The sequence below is a fragment of the Arabidopsis thaliana genome, chromosome 4 (genome assembly GCF_000001735.4).
Source record: "Arabidopsis thaliana chromosome 4, partial sequence".
NCBI classification, from domain to species: Eukaryota; Viridiplantae; Streptophyta; class Magnoliopsida; order Brassicales; family Brassicaceae; genus Arabidopsis; species Arabidopsis thaliana.
In genome coordinates, this window is record NC_003075.7 from 2,845,210 (window position 1) to 2,866,832 (window position 21,623).

Here is a 21,623-nt window from a genome sequence, read left to right on the forward strand (position 1 = left end):
TTTTGTTCGGCTGAATATATTTGGTATAAATTGCATGTTTTCATGAATACATATCCACTTGAACCTTTAATAACTTCGAGAAAATTAGTTGGACTAATTCTGAGAAATTAAAAATTCAGTTCAACTTATACAACAAACATATAAAGCTAGCGACAAAAAGTAAATAAAGATAGCCGTGAAACAACTGAAATGTCTAGAACAAATATCATATCTAAATGAAAATTTAGTTAAATGGAAAGCTAATTAGCTGGTGTTCGATTGGTAAAGTGGTGTGACAAGTTCTTGAAAAAAAACTATAGCGTACTGACCCATGAATTCATTGACAATTTCATCTGTGATAAGGGCCATTTTCTCTGTATTTCCACCAGTTGCATAAATTTCGATGAGCTTCATTGAGACTGGTCCACAGTCCCCAGACCTCTCGTTGACATAAATCCCTTTCATTCTTGTCCAACTGAAAGGAGCCAATCCATGAACTTGAGCATACGAGGCTGACAAAATTTGTTAATTATGTACGGGATTTGAATCACAATACGTGCCATGAACTCATCGACTTGTCGATCATCGTTTAGCTGGTAGTTTGGATCAAGTATGTCAACACACCAATTCCCTAATTTGATTGCCAGCCCTACCCAATGCTGGTTTTTCCAAATCATTGGCATCAGGATGAGGTCAATTTCTTCAAACCAATTTGATGGAGAACCGTGAATCGTCCACTTTTTCTGGTTATTCCATTGGACGCGCAGCTTATTATTTGCGGCTTGAAAGGAACGGTATTTCCCTTGTAGGTAATTGCCCAACCACAGTTTGATAATTACTGCGCGTTCTTTAGAGAGTGTCAATATGTTCCTTTCATTAAGGAAATTTCCTAGTACCTCCATGTGCTGCAAGTTGTTTAGCATGAATCATGTAATTAGCATATTGATCCACATGAACTAAAATGAATTAATAGGGAGTTTGTTTTACCATGGTATCAATCCTATTGCTCGGCTGTGCAAGCTGGAGTAGGAATCTGTGGGATATCACAATATCACCACGAGTCATGTGTTCCCTGCAATTATTAAATAATTTTAGTTTGTCGATAAAACATCAAAACATAGAGAAAAGTAAAAAGGGTAATCAAATTACTTATGTGGCTCCTTCCGGAGGGTGTCAATGAAATCTTTGAAATTTTGTTTTGTCCAAAGTAGGAAACAAATCAATCTGACCGTGGGAGAGCATTTGTTTTTTTTTTTGCAAAAACAAAACAAGTTGGACTTCTTTTTCAGACAAAGCAGTTGGCGACCATTCCCTTGCAGGTGATGAATCACTGACATCAACATAAGTTCCATTATTGGCGGAAACATCCTAAGATGTTATAAACAAATTTTAATATTTTGAGAACGCCATAAATAAACCACCATTCCAAATGAGCACCAGGAAATTCTACCTCTTCATCATCGCTTTCAATTTCATCATCGCTTTCAATTTCATCATCTTCTTTTTGATCATCGTCTTTTTGATCATCTTCTTTTTTATCATCCTACAAGGGAAAGAGGGCATAAAGTTAGGTATCCACGAAGTTAAGTATATCCACAATTGGGAATCCATACAAAATACGTAGTCCACGTAGATAATGGATGATAATGTTACCTGTGGGTTCATGGGTGGTTCTCATTCTATCATAACAAGACTCTCTTTCCTTACCTAATCGGGAGCAGCAACTGAAGAACTTATATTCTTGCACACTGTGTCAAGCAATGTGTCTATATTTTCAGCCAAGGACAAATCCGGAATCTTAATCTCCTTGATAAGATAGAAGAGGTATAACATTAGCATATGAGTAACATCCATTCTAAGAAACTCAAAGTAAAATGAAAATAACAGGAGGTCGAAGAAAACCTCGGTAACATCATTAGGAGATGGTTTCGTTGCGGTATCGAAAACAGCAGGAGGTCGAGGAGAAGGTAGATGCTAATGTAAAATGAAAATGTAGTTAGGTATATAATAGTTAAATATTTTTGACTTGAAACCGATATTGAAAAATTTACCTTTTATCTAGATTTTGACTTAGTGTCATAGATTGGTTGATCAGAGGGAGGGAGCTCGGTGCTATTAGCATATATAAACTTGGGTAATATAACTGATGGAGTTTCATCCTGAAAAAGAACCATCTCAGAATATATAACCAATGTTATGGAAACAAAATATGAAAGAACTTCATAAACAATTACCAGATGCTTCTGTGGGGAATCATCAGAATCCTTGCAAGTCTTCATGGATGGAGTTTCATCCTGAAAAAGAACCATCTGAGAATATATGACCCATGTTAAGTACACAAAATATGAATGAACTTAATAAACAATTACCAGATGCTTTTGTGGGGAACAAACTGAATCTTTGCAGGTCTCCATGGATATCCCATCCTGTGTAGTATATCGAAGTTAAAGTAGATTATTGACTAATATCTACGAAAGTATACGAACTTTAATCAAATGCGGCAGACCTTATCATTTTTAAACTCACGCCATAACTAATCATCAACAATCTTTTCAGAATTTTCTGATACTGTTTCGTCTCCATCATGCACTGAATCAGATAAAACATTGACTCCCCCTTCCAATGAAGTTAATGGTGGTGAAGGGGGAGTTGTGATTTTTGTCGCTCTACAACAGGGTTGACAGGAGATTGAGAGACTGTGGAGAGGTGTGTTTGTGAGCGTACTTTCTTGGATGGATGACGAGTACACGGTCTTGACCTGTAAGACTTGACAGATTGCAGAACCCTGATCTTTTTCAGAAGATTTAGATTCTGAGATCTTAACTTCTTAACACTCTCCGCAAATTCATGCCTTATAGAAGACAACTGAGACTTCACCCACAATTTTATGTCTTTTGCTTCATCATCATTATCTTCTGCTTCATCATCATCAACCATTTCAAAATTACGCTTCCTGCCTCGCGTGAATGTACTAACTTTAGTTTTTGATGGAGTTCCTTTAGAAGAAGAAGTTGGCGAAAGTTTCCTTTTCCAGATAACTATATGTTTCTTGTGTTCAACTACAGGCTCCTTTTCATTGACAGAAATGAGCGGTAGATCAGCATAACTACCAGGCCACTCCTTTTTGGTGAAATTATGGCATTTTCTTATCTATTCAATCAAATAAAGAACCTTCTTGTCTCTCACTTCATCATCCCACTCACCCCAACCATCCTCATTAGTGTTTACAAACAGCTTCAGGATAACAGTCATCTGAAGAAACAGACTCAGAAAATTAGACCAAATAAAAAAAGTCATAAGAGCACATGAAAGAAAAGATACCACAACAATGTTTACAATTACTTACATCAGGAACACGTTCAAGGAGATGAACATCGTTGATAGTAAGATTGCTTTTCGGTATCCCAATTGAATGCCATTCCAAAAACGTTCTCTCATCTGCAGAACCAGGAATTTTGTCCAGTAGACCAGAAATGTTCCTATAAGCAAGAAGTTGCAGGGCTAAGGGAAAGCCATAAATAGCTATACTCTGCTCTTGCATCTGATTTGTGAATTGTTGGATGGGATCTTCTAGCTTGATTCCAGGACGAGACCTTTTTCTCTTAGAATCAGCCATTGACGGTTTGTTCTAACAAGCCTCATGATATGAATAGTCTTCAAAAAAGATTCTCTCCCCCATGGGAAAGCCAGGAATGAGTCAATGTCCTCTAACATCTTAATATACTTGAAAGTTTGACGATGAGTCTGGTTATTAGCAATAAGGACTCCATCAACAATCAAAAGAAGAGCCAGGGGAGTTTTAAAGGGTCCTCAATCCCTTTTAACGCTTGGAACTTAGAGGAAACATCAGCTAGTGTTACATTCTTATCTTTCCCAATCAAAACATCCCAGTAATCATTCGTCCCATTGACACGTCTAGGAAAGTAGTCAGGTTCATACTCCTTCGGAAATTCACCACACGGCAAACTAGTTACAGAACCAAACTCAACTAAAGAGAATCTAAGAGGCTGTCCACCAAAAACAGTCCACATTTCGTATTTCTGTTTGGTAACTAACTATCTACATAACAAAGCATGAACTAGTTTGCTAGATATTGGACATTCGCTAACCCTTCAACTAAACAGAGACCCAAAACAAGAGTCTAAGATGGTTTCCATCTCATTGGTACCTTTCAATACTTCACTTATTACAGTCAGAATGTCGGGTCTGGATTAGATATTGAGACGTGCATCAGGGTAACGGTTAGTTGCAAATAGCCTAGGAGGAAGACGAGTGTCGAGAACATTTATATCAGCCTCAACTGTGCCTGAAATCAAAGGGACGATTTGTGAAGAGGAAATTATCGATCTGCAACTGAGATTTTAGAACAACAATGGATAAAATATAAATTTACCTAACTGGTAAAGAAATTTTGGAATAACAATGGCTTAAACGTTCAGATAACTATAATTGGTAGAAGAAAAAAGAAAAACATAGTCGATTAACTGTTTAAAATATTATTGAATTCCTCAACCACATGAAATTAACTATGGTTAACTTACTTTTGAGGGGCTTATGGTAAAAAAACTTAAAAAAGTACATACTCCCATAAGAGTGCTCCATTGCCTAATTAGAACTCAAAAAAGTGCCCTTCTGCCTAATATTCCCTAAAATCTAACTATTTTATCTTTGTCAGCGTAACGACATACTCTTCTGTGTATGATTTAGTTATAAAGTTTAGTTACGTACATTATTCCGGTTAAGCAAACATATTTTATTTTTAAATGTTTTGTGCGTTGTATAGTAAACAAAGAGATTACTAACATTAAAAAACAATGTGACATCAACATTTAATGTCAAAAAAGTTTAGACATGACTTTCGTCACAATTAATACAAAAATTATCATTACTTGTTCTAATATTAACTTATACTTGTGAATAATTGTAGAGATAAAGATGAACCAAGAAACAAACAAATTCTGAACGAATGTGATGTTGAAAAAGTTTTGATCTTTTTTATTTACAAAGTTTGGAGCCAAGACAAACATTGATCGTGTAAGTAATGAAGTTGTTTAAGAAGTTTTTTGTTATAACACACTAGGATTTTTGATTGTGTTCGAAATTAACATTGTTTTTTTATATAAAACCCCATAACTTTTTTATTTCCAATTTTATTTGTTGAAAATGGTAAATGAGTATATATTTATGTTTATAAGTGTGTATATCAAAATTCTATTTGTTTTTAGTAGATATAATCATGTTTTCAGATGCATTAAATGAGGTTCTACTGAATTTATAATTCAAGTGGGTAATGGATATTCTCGTATTTACTATGGTGGGTGAGTGGAGATGCAAAGAACAAGAATTGAAATTTGAACCAGATGAATGCATGTTTGGTCGCTATGTACGTGTTAAGGAAAACATGACGTACACGGAATTTGTGCATATATTATGCGAAGTTTTCAGTTTGAAGTACACCGAATGCAATCCCATAATTAGTTACTGGATGTCGGAAAAGATGTCTATGATGATAGAAAGTAAACGCTCTCATGTCTACATTGACAATCAAATGGGCTTGGATACGTTCTTTTTGATTTGTGGTGGGGATCTTAGTGTCCTCTTGTTTGTCTCTTTCATTAAATTGTCAAGGCACTCGGGAACAATGTCTCTAGGACTGATGGTGATTGATATATCATGGTTTTTACTGATTTCTAACATAGTTTCAGAATAGTGTTAGTCTTTCCAATCTTTTTCTTGTGTTTTGAGTCATTACAGGTGCAATTATGCATTTGAGAGCTATGAAGCATAATAAGGAACTTTGGAAGCTTTTTCAGCAATGAAGATTATCCGAGACGTTTTCACGCGGTGGTGTCGATCGACACCACATCTATGTCGATCGACACCACATCTATGTCGATCGACACCCATATTTGGCAAAGGGAATTTTCATGATTCACTAAGTGTTTGAGAAGCCCCATAAATTTTCCTTATTTGCAAAATAGACCCTGTACGTTTTTAAGTAACCTATATACATAATTTTATGGTCATTGTTTAGACCTAAGCTTATTTTTATTGAGAGATACACTTTTGGAGAGAAGAATCTAATCCTTGCAGAGAGGATTCTGACCTCCCTTTTACTCATCTTCATATTATAATTCAATGCAATTTAATCAGATTTTGATAATTTTTCAGTAATCACCTTATTGGGTTTAGGGAGTCTCACTAGGGATTTAATTGGATTAGTAGATTGATAACCCCTTAGGATTATTCTTAGAGTTCTTCATCTATAATGGTTCTGACTGCTAGTTTTAGATTGATCACTTAGAACTTGATTTTAGACAATAGATATACCCGCCATAGGTATCTGTTATCAGAACTATTATAGATGAGCCTGGTTTATAGGTGTGTAATAAGAATCGGCCTATCTACTTAGGTGAACTAATCAAACTTGTTTAGCATGCAAGTTTAGGAATAGGTTTCACGGCACGTCACCGGGAATCTTATCTCTAGGAATAGTGAGTTTCACGGAATGCCACCGGTTATTTTGATATTAGAGTTTGAGTTCAATAACGGTTCAATAACAATCATTTTCATAGCTAGATCTACAATTTATCTATTTCCTGAAACCATCCCTAGACCTACCACTTTAATCTCCTGAATCTACAACTCAATTTACTGTTTTATTATCTTTTACTTTTACCTACTTTTTTTGGCATAATATTAATCACCATAAGTCTATTGTGTCCACATCGAGAGCTCAGTGGAATTCGACCCTTATTTGCTAACAACGATCTCTTATTTGAGGGAGTAAGCTTAAGAATATTTGAGCTATATCAAATTTGGCGCCGTTACCGAAGTTTTCTTTAGTTCACCATTAGAGTAGGTGTCAATTTAAGTCTAGACTTTTCTTACACTTCATCTCCTCACGTGTTTCTCCTTCTTTTGGTCTCTTGTGTTTCAGGTACCCAAAGAATATTATCCACGTTTCTATGGCAGAATTCTTCGACAGTGTCGATCGAGACCATCTGCAGAACCAACCGGCTACTATAGGCGACTTTAATAGAGCTGATCTCTTCTACACAAACCGATCAGCAATCGAGCCACGCACTTTCGAAAGAGAAGACTTTGCTATCCACCCTGTCTATTATGATCTTGTTTCACGAGGAAAGTTTAGAGGTTCTCCTGGTGTATCACCACTCGATCATTTGGAAGTATTCGAAGACTTCGTGTCCTCAATCAAAGAAGATGGTGTACCAGCTGATTACCTTCTTTGCAAACTCTTCCTCCACTCTCTTGCGGGTAGAGAAACATCATGGCTATGAGAACTCGAACCAGGTTCACTAACCAATTGGATTGACAATAAGAACGCATTCATGAATCACACAAGGCAATGGAAAGCAGCTCAATCCAGTACATCAGATAGAACGATTAGCAAAAGCCCCACCTTCTTCAGTCACAAAAAAGCTTCGGTGTTGATCGATACACTAGGGTGTCGATCGACACCAATTGATATTGATAACTCTGTTTTGCCTATGTCGAGTGAAATCGACAATTTCACAGAGGAGGAACTTATACACGATAGTGTCGATCGACACCCACCTCAGGTCGATCGACACCTAGCTCGTTCAAACAATGTTCAAATCTCAGCTGAAGCAAAGTTAGCAAATCATAAGATTCTTTTTCGTAAGTACCCCAAGAAGGCGAGACAAGCTTTAGATGATATTAGATGATATTGACAAACTGATTATTGAGATGCCTCTTATTGAAGCCATTCATCTCTCTCCTACAATAAGAATGAGTGTAGTGTTATGATGATCTTAGAGCAAGGCAGCGATATCATTTAGGAATGGACCCCGAGGGAACTGTCAGACCCTGAAACCTTTGCACTCGACGTAACTATCAATAACTATGCCTTCCCAAGAGCTCTATGCGATCTTGGTTCTAGTGTAAATCTGATGCCTCGCTCTGTAGCTATGAGTCTCGGGTATTCAAATCTTGAGCCTACTTATATCACTCTTGTACTAGTAGACCGCTCTACCTGCATTCCACTTGGTATCCTTACAGATTTTCATGTGATGATTGGGACTAGTATGATTTCCACAGATTTTGTGGTCTTGTCTTATGAGAAGGAACCTAAGGACCCATTAATCCTTGGGGGACTTTTCTTGCACACAGTTGGAGCCATTATTGATGTTCGAAAAGGAAGGATAGGGCTGAATGTTGATGATCTTACTATGTAGTTTGATATGAACAGGTTAGTTAAGAAACAGATTATAGAGGGCAGAACAATCTTGATAGGTTCTTTCACTTCATTAGCTTCAGAGAGTATTTCAGAGATGGAGATAGAGTATCCACTAGAGCGAGCTTTGGTCTCTTCCATAGAGGATATTGCGGATTTGGACAGTGAAGCTTCTACATACACTAAGATGCTAGATGAGACCGAACATGTGATGCAACTAATATTCCAAGAAGATCCTTCATCTATGATTCCAAAACTAAATACTAATGCCAATTGGGATCCAACAAAGGCCCCTAAAATCGAGTTGAAACAACTTCTAGCAGGGCTAAGGTACGCATTTCTTGGTGAAAAAATTCTTCTTACCCTATTATTGAAAATGCTTCTCTAAGTCTCGCAGAGCTCACCTTACTGCTAAGCAAGCTGCGCAAGTATCGCAAAGCTCTTTGCTATTCTCTTGATGATATTGCAGGTATCTTTCCAGATATATGCATGCATAGGATCCACCTTGAGGATGAGTCTAAGTCTTCAATTGAGCATCAAAGAAGACTAAATCTGAATCTGAAAGATGTTGTTAAGAAAGAGATTATGAAATTGTTGGAAGAAGGGATCATCTATCTGATTTCAGACAGCAGTTGGGTAAGTCCAGTTCATGTAGGTCCTAACAAAGGAGGAGTTAAAATAGTCAAGAACAAAAAGGATGAGCTGATTCCTACTCGGACAATTACAGGCCATTGAATGTGCATTGATTATAGGAAGCTGAATGCTGCAACTAGAAAAGACCACTTCCCCTTGCCATTTATCGATCAAATGTTGGAGAGGTTAGCAAATCAGAAGTACTACTGTTTTCTTGATGGATATTCAGGTTTCTTTCAAATCCCGATTCATCTCGATGACCAGGAGAAAAATACTTTCACTTGCCAATATGGTACATTTGCTTATCGAAGAATGCCTTTCGGTCTTTGTAACGCTTCCGCAAACCTTTCAGAGAGGTATGATGGCTATCTTCACGGATATGATTGAGGATATCATGGAGGTCTTTATTGATGATTTTTCAGTCTATGGACCATCATTTGAGGACTGTTTAGAGAATCTCTGCAAGGTATTGGGAAGATGTGAGGAGAAACATCTAGTTTTGAATTGGGAAAATGTCACTTTATGGTGTAGGATGGGATAGTTCTTGGTCACATGATTTCTGAGCATGGTATAGAGGTTGATAGAGCCAAGATCGAAGTCATGACAAGCCTTCAGGCGCCTAGAAACGTCAAAGCAGTGAGGAGTTTCCTAGGTCATGCATGTTTCTACAAACGATTCATCAAAGATTTTAGAAAAATCGCCAGACCATTGACAGCTCTACTCTGCAAGGAAGTCAAGTAATGTGTGATGAGAGTGATTTTGCAGTTCGGGTTGTTATAGGGCAGAGAAAGGATAAGAAACTCCATGCCATCTATTATGCGAGTAGGACATTTGATGACGCTCAAACAAATTATGCAACAAAAGCGTAAGAGTTGTTAGCTGTAGTGTTTGCTTTCAAAAAGTTCAGATCTTATCTTGTTGGATCTAAAGTGATTATTCATACAGACTCATGTAGCTCTGAAGTATCTGATACAAAAGAAAGATGCTAAGCCAAGACTTTTGAGATGGATTTTACTTCTTCAAGAATTTGACATCAAGGTACGAGATAAGAAAGGAGTTGAGAATGGTGTAGCGGATCTATTGTCATGCATTAGGATTGAAGGTGATGTCCCCGTTAATGATTTCTTGCCTGAGGAGAACATATATATGATTGATACAACTGAGGAAGATGACTGCGAAATTGTTGTATTGCAGAACCGAGCTATAGTGTCGATTGACACTCACTTCAGAGAAAGGGATGATGATCGATATTGCTCGATGGTGCCATTCCCTATCTATTAGAACTTGATGCCATTCCCTATCTATTAGAACTTGAACTGAATTTGCAATTATCATGTCTATGCATTGTTTGTGAACTCATGGCTACCATATACATACTTGGATTATATTATTCACTTCACCACCCTTTGTTAATCCAAGTAGCTGACTCTCATTCTTAGAGCAGTTTCCCATACCTGACCCTAACCTTATTTCAAGCCAAAGAACATTTTTGTGTGATTGTGAGGTCTTTTCCGATTGAGCTTGGTATAACGTGTTAGGTATGAGCCGACAAGAGCAGTCTTTCATGTAGACCTAGCCCACGCTTTTTGGGTTAGCTAGGACTAGGTGGAGACTTGTATTTGGGATTGGGATTGTGTATGGAATGAGTGGGAAAGAGAATGAGAATGAAAAGAAAAGAAAAAAAGAGAGTAAGAGTTTAGAGTTCTTAAGGGGGATAGAAAAGAAAGTGTTAGTCTAGTAAAGGGTTTGGAATTCAAAGAAAGTTAGGCATTGTAATTCAAAGAAAAGGGTAAAACGCCTTCTATGCTAAGATTAGAAGAAAAGCCTTAAGTTTGTCAAAGTTTAAAACCAAACCGCTAGACTCTTGAATCGTTTTAAAGAAGCACCCCTTAGAACTTAAACCAAAAAAGAGAAAGAATGGGAAAAAGGATAGAGTTAGGTAGATGGGAGTCTGTTCTTGTATGTGTCTGTTAGCTTTTACCTTTAGCATTATGCTAAAGCTCAATGTTTTCTATGAGAGTCCCCTGTTACTCGACCATATCATTAGAGGGACCATTTTTTGTCTCTTAGCCTAAGCCCGAAACCAAGTGAGTTCATAACCATCGCATTGCTTGATCTATTGTTCGGGCTTAATAAATGTTAAAAGGAATTGGTTGATGTGAATGCTTAAATAGATTGAGGCAGTTGTTAGGTTGCATTGTGACGAGTATGGCTAAGGTTTTTAAGTAAGGATCTATCACCATGCAACCTAGAATTAGCTTCCTTGGACATTGATTTCTATATGCATGCTTCGGTTTTTGAATCCCCACCTTCAAACCTCTCCTTCAACTTAAGATTTTTTGTTTGCTTGAGGGCACGCAAGAGATAAGTTTGGGGGAGTTGATAACACTGTATTTTACTCATTTTAGGCATGTGTTTATCATCATTTAGCTTAGTTATCACTCATTGTATCATATCATTTTGCATCACATTTAGCTTATTTTGCACACTTAGGTATTTGGGATCATCTTGCATACATTGCATGTTTTGGTGTGTTTTCAGGTGTAGAAGGAGCTTACAAGGAATCTAATCGACCCTCTACACTATCAAACCAAGAGGAAAGCAGCAGAGCAATTCAGTCGACCCCTTTTCTCGATCCAGGAAGCCACAGAGGAGGCAGCCAACACTACTCGACCCTCCACTCGATCCTCTACTCGACCAGTTACTCGATCAAGGGCAACCTACTCTACAAGACTTGTTGATCGTTCAAAGCGTCTTCTGATCCTCCTCATTCCCCACTCAAACAGACATCAGAGCATAAGAATAGGAGAGGAAGAAGCAACTACTAGACCAATTGATCACTCGGAGCATGGAGGCAAAGGCGCAAACTTTGCAACACTCGTTCCCCAAGATTGAGCATTCATCTAAACCGCCTCAAGTCTCTTGTCTTCTAGTAAATCTAAGGTTTTCGAGATTTCAGTATAAATAGGTCACTTTGGGGTTTGTCCAAAGGACCAAGCTTTTATCTCTTAGTTTTTCTTTGTGTTTTAGAATCTTGAAACTTTAATTACGCTTAATCTATTTCGTTTTTGCATTTAGTTCTCTGAGCAAAGTTGTTTATCTTGTTTAGATCTACATTTTGCTATATTTAGAGTAATTTCTGGGTTTGTGTTCTTAATTATGTTGCTTGAGTAGTGATTAGGGTTCTTGAGGATGGATTAGATTAGGGTAATCACTAGGTTAGTCAGGTGGTTAAGATTAGGTAAGATCCCTTCTGGATTCGTTGGCCCCTATGCGGTTTTCGCTGGCTAATGTGAGAATTCGACCACAGGTATCCAGCGTCCAAAAGACGTTCAAATGGATGTCTGATCTAGGAATTCCAGAGATTTGTAGATTCTAGCCCAAGAAATTGGATGTTTAGACTGCTTGACTTTGGTAGATTGTTGCTTAAAGCCTGCTCTGCTATGTTTCATCAACGAGAGTTAAGATTAGGAAGTGGTAAAGTTATCTGTGTCTTTGTCACGAGAGTGGATTGACCCGGTTTTGAATCTATCATCTAGGGTATTTGCCTTTCGCCTGTTAGCCACCTGAGGGCATGATATGATATTGTGAGACAAGACTTGGAACTTGAACCAATGGAGCAGCTTGTAGCCGAGGAGCAGCTTGTAGCTGAGGAGCAGCTTACAGCGGAGGAAGCTTTGTACGGAACCAACCAGTCCTATGACTCGTTCGAAGACTAGACTTCTCAACCAAGCTGTTACCGGACTTCTTAACCACTTGGGCAAGCATCCAAACGAAGTCATACTAAGCGTTTGGAACTCAATAGCAGCTCAAGACAATTGGTAATTGGCTAGGTGTTACTTGGGTACTCTTTTTCCCTTCTAAGGTTTTGCCCCAATGGGTTTTCCTTAGTAGGTTTTTAATGAGGCTTGACTAACACTTCAAAATCCCCCATTATCAATCCCGCCCAAGCCCATTAAGACGACCACGAATTTGGAAGGCCAAGGGTCGTTTTTGTTCAAACTTTCATTTAAATATTTTTCCTTTCCGAGTTATCATGGAGCTTGTTCCAAGACTAACTTTTCCCCTTCTCTTCTTATCTATTTAAACTCTTGAATTTGCTCTTTGTAGACTCAACTATCTTTTAATCAAAAACCTTTTTACGTTAGATCAATCTCTTGTTCTTCTCTTTGGTGCGTAATATCCAACGACGAGTTCAAGATCGGTAAATCAAAGGCTTTTCCGCAACCTTTGTGTGACCATTTGCCCCACATCCTTTCATCATAGTAATCTCTCGATTGCTTTGGATGCAAAGCCTATCTCGTACTCAACCTAAAGAGTGTCGGTCTTAGGGAATTCATATTAACACATCTCCTAAAGCTGATAGACTTCACCTCTAGAGTCAACAACAGAGACCCTTACAACTCAGCCCACAGATGAGAGCTGTAGAGAATCAGTATTGATTGACACTACACACCCTGTCGATCGACACCATCGTGATTCACAGACATATGCTTCTGCACCTCCTTCACAGCCCACACCTATTTCAATTCCCAGTGATAGGTACTCCACTATCTCTTCTCCTACTGTTCCTTCGATTACTTCTTTAGAATCTTCGAAGTGTGGTTCACCGGTAAACGAGCATCGAGTTTCTTGAAAGCTTGTTTCTTCTGTTGATCTTGCAGGACAAGGAGGGAGTATCGATTTACACACCGCCTTGAAAAGCGAGATTGCAGCACAAGTCCTCCACCCCTCTATCCAAGTCCTGAACTCCGCCAGTCAAGCTATTGACTCTAAACAAACGCTAAGTGGGAGCCAACCCACTGGTATGATTTTTCTTTTTCTTTTCTTTTATATTTATTTTTTCCGCTCTCTTCGGATTTGAATGCCACTGGAGATACTGATATTTAAGTCTGCGGGAAGCGCTTATTAACTATGCTTTTATTTTTTATTCTTATTAAATTTTTTTAATGTTAATTTAGTCATATTTTTGTTTTCTAGAATGTTATGTAGGTGGATATAGTTGTGGAACTTAAGTATGGAATCTAGAATGTTATGTAAGCTTGCGGAGAAGTACATGTTGGTTAGGATTTGATTAGACTTGGTAGTCATATGGATTGGTTTAGAATGATCATGGCAATCGACTAGAGAATGTTGAGAGTTTCTTTGTTTTAAAAACCTCTTCCACGGGTTCGGCTTTTGTGTTTTGCTTGAGGGAAAGCAAAAGCTAAGTCTGGGGAAGTTGATATAACCCTATTTTTCTTGTTTTTAACTATGTTCTAGATGTCGGTTTTTGAGTCTTCTTGTTATTTCTAGAGTCTTTTTAGAGTCTTTTTAGGTATTCTATGGAGAGAGACAACAATGGAGATGAGAAGACATTTGGGAGCAAAAGCTGAACAAAATAAGCCAAAGGACAAATTCAGTTTTAGATCAAGTCGAGAGTGTAGATCGACACACTCTTGGTGTCGAGCTACACCAGTTGCGGCCTAGAGACGTCCATTACGCTTTTAAGTTTGAAAAATTGGAAATTTGTTCTCGAATGCTTCTCTATTTTCATTATTAGTCACTGCACGTTTTTTAGGTCATATATATAGTTTTAAAGGTCATTGTTTAGACGTATCAAGCTTTTTATCAAGTTTTCTAGAACCAAGTCTTTTTCCAAAGCACTTTCATAAGATATTCATCCATGTTTCATCAAAGATTTCAATAAGAGTGAAGAGATCTTCTCTAACTCTTTTTGCTATTGATTTGTTTATGATTTTGTATTCATACATGTTGTTTGTTTCATCCATCATGTCTGAGTAGTCTGCTTGTTAGGGTTAGGATTTCTCAGTAGGGATTCATATAATTTAGTAGATCGCTCCCTTGCAAGGTTATCTGTAGGATTCTTCATCTTTAGTTGCTCTTAATGCTAGTTCTAGTGTAATTAACTAGAACTTGATACGAGATAATAGACATATCCACCATAGGTATTTTTACCAGAACAACTATTTGATGAGCCTGGTTTATAGGTTTGTAATAAGAACTGGCCTATCTACTAAGGTGAACTTATCGAACTCGTTTCTCATGCATGTTTAGGTATAGGATTTCACGGCAAATCACCCGGAATCTTAGCTCTAGGCATAGTGAGTTTCACAGAATATCACCGGTTATTCTGTAATTAGAGTTTGAGTTTAAGAACGGCTCGATAACAACCTACCTATATCTAGATCTACTAATCATCTGTTTTCTCAGAATACACTAAACCAGACGTTTTATTATCTTGATTTACAACCAACCAACCTTCTATTTGCCTATTTACTTTGTTTTTATTTTGTTAAACTCATCTAGCTTAATCTTACCACTTAGGCTCATTGTGTGAACAAAAGAACTTTGTGTAATTCGATCCTTAAGTACTATCAATGATCTCTTATTTGAGAGAGTGGTCTTAGGGTAATTTGACCTGCATCAACCGTAGTTGAGGCTTACGAAGTGTATAATGACTTCTCTTCATTACATGGTGGCGAGTTGGAGATTCTCGATAATGATGTTGCTTCGGTATTTGATTATTTAGCCAATTTTTGAGCCGATGAGACACAAATTGAACTCAGTACGACATGTGCAACTTTGTATGTGGGGTGTGTTTCTAAGAACAGAAAAGTCATACAACAAACAATGTTTTATCTCGCAATCAAACAATGCTTTTGCTATAAGCAACCTAGATGATACTTGTCCATGACATTTGACTGCTCAAGTCGTCAAGAATTCAGAATGTTTCAAATCACATAGTATGATACCACCCATACGTGTGACATCGACACTCGCATGAATTATAATAAATATGCTAGTGATAAGCTTCTTGGAGAGGTAGTGAAGAGCAGATACAGTTCTACGCAAGGGGGTCCAAGAGCTGTCAGTTTACCACAGTTGCTCCTAAATGATCTCAATGTTCGGATGTCATATTCTACCGCTTGGAGAGCTAAAGATGTTGCAGTGGAAAATGTAAGGAGGATGATATAAAAAGTTACAGGTTTTTGGCTACCTATTTGTATCTTCTTAAATTAGCTAATCCAGGTACAATAACTCACCTACACTCTGCACCTGAAGCTGATAGTAAACAACACTTTAAGTATGTATTTGTATCTCTCAGGGCTTCTATAAAAGGTCTGAAGTATATGAGAAAGGTAACTGTCGTAGATGGAACACAACTAGTAGGACGTTACAAAGGATGTATCCTCATTACATGTGCCCAAGGCGGAAACTTTCAAATATTTTCAATAGCTCTTGGTGTTGTTGATGGTGAGACTAATGCTTCATGAGCGTGGTTCTTTGATAAATTAGCTGACATTGTTCAAGACACTGAAGATTTAATGATTGTATTAGACATACATTCTTCTATATATAAAGGCCTCAGTGTGATTTATCTGAAAGCTCATCATGGAGCATGTGCAGTACACCTTGAGCGAAATATCTCCAACTATTATGGTAAGTATGGTGTATTTGGATTATTCTTTAGCGCTCCTAAAGCTTATTTACGTAGGTGATATGAAGCGTTTCGGTACATTAATTGGAAACCGTGTACTTAGGGAGATTTATGTGACAAGATAGATGTCATATCTATGGCTAAAATTTGAAAGTATGTAATTAATAACCAGGCGAAAGCTCCGAATGGACAAAGCGTATTTGGTGGAGCGGATCAAGCGGATAAGGTGTTTCAAGCAGAATTAAAGCCGATCAAGAGGATTAGGTGTTTTAAGCAGAACTAAAGCGGATCAAGCAGTTAGAACGCTTCAAAATATGTATTGAATGATAAAAATGGATCATACGGTGCAAATGAAATGATTTATTGAGAAAAATATTAATTACAAATATAGTATAATATACAATAAAAAATTGTTATTAAATTTATAAAATTAATTTAACATATTTTTGAACATGTAATTATATAATTCAATTTTAAATATTTTTAGAATTTTATTCATTATTTAGCATTATAGATACCAAATAAAATGCTAATAAGTAATAAATAAATTTTTATTATATAATATATAACAAAAGAAAATTTGGATAACATGTTTGGTTGGATAAATTATATATAATTTATTTTTAAAATTTGTAAAATCAAATGAAAAAAGAGAATGATTGCAAATCTTCATTTTTTAGGTAACAATATTGAACCACAAGTGGTTCATGAATATTTTGTAATATTTAAATAAGTTCTACATTAAATTGAATTTATAATGTTGAATGGGCACAAAGACACAGTTCATCTGCATCAAACATTACGACCGCTTCATTTCCACTCTCCACTCATAGCCAAAATCTTGTATTTACATCATCATTTACTAGCATCTCGAAACTCGCTTCTCATATTTGTTGTTTGAAACTAACAAAATACTGTGTGCAATAAATTATACATGTATATGTATAGGTTAGGAGAATATATTTGTTTAATATATTATTAATTTGATGTTTTTTGGCTAAACTAGGAGGTATAAAATAAGTGTGAGAATCCTTAAAGTATGAGATAATACATGGAATTACTAGGAAACAAGCAAGTATATAGATAAAAAAAATATGCATTATTGATAATCAAAGTATAAATCTCAAATCCCACATATTATGACACAAAAACTTATAAATTTGAAAGAAATGTTAGGAAAGAAAGAACTAGAGAATTTTTCTAATTCTTCTTACACACTACAAGAGGTAATATTTGTTGCAAAGATTTTTGACGGGTCCAAATCTGATGTAACACATCATCGCGCAAGGAGGCGTTTGAATGCCACTGAGACAGTGACGTTTAAGTATAGGGGAGACGCTTATTAACTATGCTTTTATTTTTTATTCTTATTATTTCTCGTTTTTATGTTTATTAAGTCATATTTTTATTTTCTAAAAAAAATACACGTTTTTGTTTAGTCTAGCTAGGAATCATGATCTATATGTCTTTAGATTATTGTCTGGTTGATGAATGATGCAGGTTCGATTCAATTCAACTATTGGAATATCCAGATGGCAAACCGATAGACTTGAGGATATCCTGGTTTCCAACACAATCCATTAAGGCCGGAGCTAATCTCACTGCTCTTCCTATTATCTTATCAAAACGGTTAGTATTCATAGAACTTGACTCCTTGTTCATATATACCTGATATTAAGACCAATATGAAAAAAAGTATTCCTCTTTCCTTATAAAAAAAAAGAAGCAAGAGATTGAGATGATTTTCGGTAGTGTATAGGAGTAGGAATGTTTTCCATGACCACATGATTATACATTATTAGGAATAATCAATTACAAAGGTTGGAAATATGCCGAGAGTGTCAATCCACTATGCTAGTTCACCTTTGTTTACTCATCAAAAAGAATAAGTCTGGGAGAGAAAGAATACCAAAAGAAGATAAAAAAATATAAAGAATGGTCGATTTATCATGGTATAGTACATGAATGAGTCTAGACGGTTCTTGAATATTAGCTTGCTTGATGAGACCCAACAATGAAAGCCTGGTGGATATAGCTGTGGAACTTAGGTATGGAATCTAGAATGTTGTGTAGGCTTGCGGAGAAGTACATGTTGGTTAGGATTTGATTAGACTTGCTAGACATATGAATTTGTTTAGAATGATCTTGGAAATCGACTAGAGAATGTTGGGAGTTTCTTTGTTTTTAAAACCTCTTCCACGGGATCGGCTTTTGTGTTTTGCTTGAGGGAAAGCAAAAGCTAAGTCTGGGGGAGTTGATCTAACCCTTTTTTTTTTTACTGTTTTTAACTATGTTCTAGATATATGATTTTGAGTCTTTTGGTTACTTCTTGAGACTTTTTAGAGTCTTTTTAAGTATTCTATGGAGAGGGACAACAATGGAGATGAGAAAACATTTGGGAGCAAAAGCTGAAGAAAATAAGCCAAAGGACAATTTCACTTCTAGATCAAGTCGAGAGTATCGATCGACACACTCTTGGTGTCGAGCTACACCAGTTGCGGCCCAGAGAAGTACATCACGCTTTTAGGTTTGAAAAATTGGAAATTTACCCTAGAAGACTTCTCTATTTTCATTATTAGTCACTGCACGTTTTTTAGGTCATATATATTGTTTTAAAGGTCATTGTTTAGACGTATCAAGCTTTTTATCAAATTTTCTTGCAACTAAGTCTTTTCCCAAAGCACTTTCATAAGCTATTCATCCCTGTTTCATCAGAGATTTCAATAAGAGTAAAGAGATCTTTTCTAACACTTTTCTCTATTGATTTGTTTATGATTTCTTATTCATACATGTTGTTTGTTTCATCCATCATGTCTGAGTAGTTTGCTTGTTAGGGTTAGGGTTTCTCAGTGGGGATTCATATGATTTAGTAGATCGCCCCCTTGCTAGGTTATAAGTAGAATTCTTCATCTTTAGTTGTTCTTAATGCTAGTTTTAGAGTAATTAACTAGAACTTGATATGAGATAATAGACATATCCACCATAGGTATTTGTTACCAGAATCACTATTTGATGAGCCTGGAATATAGGTTTCTAATAAGAATTGGCCTATCTACTAAGGTGAACTTATCGAACTCGTTTCGCATGCATGTTTAGGTATAGGATTTTCCCGGCACATCACCTGGAATCTTAGCTCTAGGCATAATGAGTTTCACAGAACATCACCGGTTATCCTGTAATTAGAGTTTGAGTTTAAGAACGGTTTGATAACAACCTACTGATATCTAGATCTACCAACCAACCTGCTATTTGCTTATTTACTTTGTTTTCATTTTGTTACACTCATCTAGCTAATTAATCTTACCACTTAGGCTCATCGTGTGAACGAAAGAACTTTGTGGAATTCGATCCTTAAGTACTATCAACGATCTCTTATTTGAGAGAGTGGTCTTAGGGTAATTTGACCTGCATCAACAGTAGTTGAGGCTTACGAAGTGTATAATGGATTTTCTTCACTACATGGTGACGAGTTGGAGATTCTCGATAATGATGCTGCTTCGGTATTCGATGATTTAGCCAATTTTTGAGCCGATCAGACACAAATTGAACTCAGTACGACATGTGCGGCTTTGTATGTGGGGTGTGTTTCTAAGAACAGAAAAGTCATACAACAAACAATGTCTTTATCTCGCAATCAAACAATACTTTTGCTATAAGGTCATGGCCTACAAGATTGGAGATAGTTTGCATTGATGATACTTGTCCATTACATTTGACTGCTCAAGTCGTCAAGAACTCAGAATGTTTCAAAATCACATAGTATGATACCACCCATACGTGTGACATCGACACTCGCATGAATTATAATAAATATGCTAGTTATAAGTTTCTCGGAGAGGTAGTGAAGAGCAGATATAGTTCTACGCAAGGGGGTCCGAGAGCTGTTGATTTACAACAGTTGCTCCTAAATGATCTCAATGTTCGGATTTCATATTCTACAGCTTGGAGAGCTAAAGATGTTGTAGTGGAAAATGTAAGGGGGGATGATATAAAAAGTTACAGGTTTTTGCCTACCTATTTGTATCTTCTTAAATTAGCTAATCCAGGTACGATAACTCACCTACACTCTACACATGAAGCTGATGGTAAACATCACTTTAAATATGTATTTGTATCTCTTGGGGCTTGTATAAACGGGGTGAAGTATATGAGGAAGGTAACTATCGTAGATGGAAAACATCTAGTAGGACGTTACAAAGGTTGTCTCCTCATTACATGTGCCCAAGATGGGAGGGAGAATCTAGTTGAAGCAAGTACGGCCAAGTCATGAAATCGTCCATCGCTATGGCGTTGATGTCCTTTGTGTTGACCAAGTTCCAGAGTGTCTCGATAGGGGTCTGCTTCACAGAAAGGTAGTTCACGAGGATGGTAACAGGGTTTGGCAATTGTATTCCAAGGTACATTTTGGTTGGAGGAGTTGCTGGAAAAGGCATGGTGCGTATCAAGGAGGTATACAGATTTTGCTGGAGTTAATGGAAGAGGTTTAAGAATAAGTGATGCTAATAAATAAGTGTGTGAGATATCGTTTTTATAGGGGAGAACGAAATGAATGTAACTGGTAGGGCATTTGTTTTTTTTTTGTCATCAGCTTTTAATTAGAACTCAAAAGAGCCAATCTTGAGAAAAATAGTTTACGTATGTGACACGAAGCGGTTCGGTACATTAATTGGAAATCGTGTACTTAGAGAGATTTATGTGACAAGACAGAGGTCATATCTATGGCTAAAGCTTGAAAGTATGTAATTAATAACAAAGCGAAGGCTCTGAATGTAGAAAACATATTTGGTGGAGCGGATCAGGTGTTTCAAACAGAATTAAAGCGGATCAAGCGGATTAGGTGTTTCAAGCAGAAGTAAAGCGGATCAAGCGGTTAGAATGCGTCAAAATATGTATTGAATGGTAAAAACGGATCAGACGGTGTAGATGAAATAATTTATTGTGAAAAATATTAATTGCAAATAAAGTATAATATATAATAAAAAATTATTATTAGATTTACAATATTAATTTAACATATTTTTGAACATGTATTTATATAATTCAGTTTTAAAATATTTTTATAATAGCTGTAAAAAAAAAAGAATATTTTTATAATATTATTCATTATTTAGCATTATAGATACCAAATAAAATGCTAATAAGTATATAAACAAATTAAATTTTATAATATAATATATAACAAAAGAAAATTTGGATAACATGTATGTTTGGATAAATTATATATAATTTATTTTTAAAATTTGTAAAATCAAATAAAAAAGAGAATGATTGCAAAAATCTTCATTTTTAGTTCACAATATTGAACCACAAACGGTTCGTGAATATTAAATAATATTTAAATAAGTTTTACGT

General features: G+C 36.4%; 1 protein-coding gene and 4 pseudogenes across 5 annotated transcripts; 3 read left to right on the forward strand and 2 right to left on the reverse strand.

Moving 5' to 3' along the window:
- Positions 1–93: 93 nt before the first annotated feature.
- Positions 94–2,916, reverse strand: AT4G05555 (uncharacterized protein; the record flags this gene model as incomplete). Its single annotated transcript, NM_001340556.1, has 5 exons — positions 94–99; positions 1,882–1,953; positions 2,214–2,273; positions 2,349–2,405; positions 2,704–2,916. The coding sequence occupies 5 exons, from the start codon at positions 2,914–2,916 to the stop codon at positions 94–96; spliced, it is 408 nt and encodes a 135-aa protein (NP_001329765.1).
- Positions 2,917–3,755: 839 nt separating this feature from the next.
- On the reverse strand, positions 3,756–4,581 carry AT4G05581 (annotated as a pseudogene; the record flags this gene model as incomplete). The annotated part of the gene is made up of 4 exons: positions 3,756–3,986; positions 4,079–4,089; positions 4,205–4,285; positions 4,563–4,581.
- Positions 4,582–5,269: 688 nt separating this feature from the next.
- Positions 5,270–10,135, forward strand: AT4G05582 (annotated as a pseudogene; the record flags this gene model as incomplete). The annotated part of the gene is made up of 1 exon: positions 5,270–10,135.
- A 5,131-nt stretch (positions 10,136–15,266) lies between these two features.
- On the forward strand, positions 15,267–16,277 carry AT4G05583 (annotated as a pseudogene; the record flags this gene model as incomplete). The annotated part of the gene is made up of 1 exon: positions 15,267–16,277.
- A 3,414-nt stretch (positions 16,278–19,691) lies between these two features.
- Positions 19,692–20,372, forward strand: AT4G05584 (annotated as a pseudogene; the record flags this gene model as incomplete). The annotated part of the gene is made up of 1 exon: positions 19,692–20,372.
- Between the last annotated feature and the right edge of the window lie 1,251 nt (positions 20,373–21,623).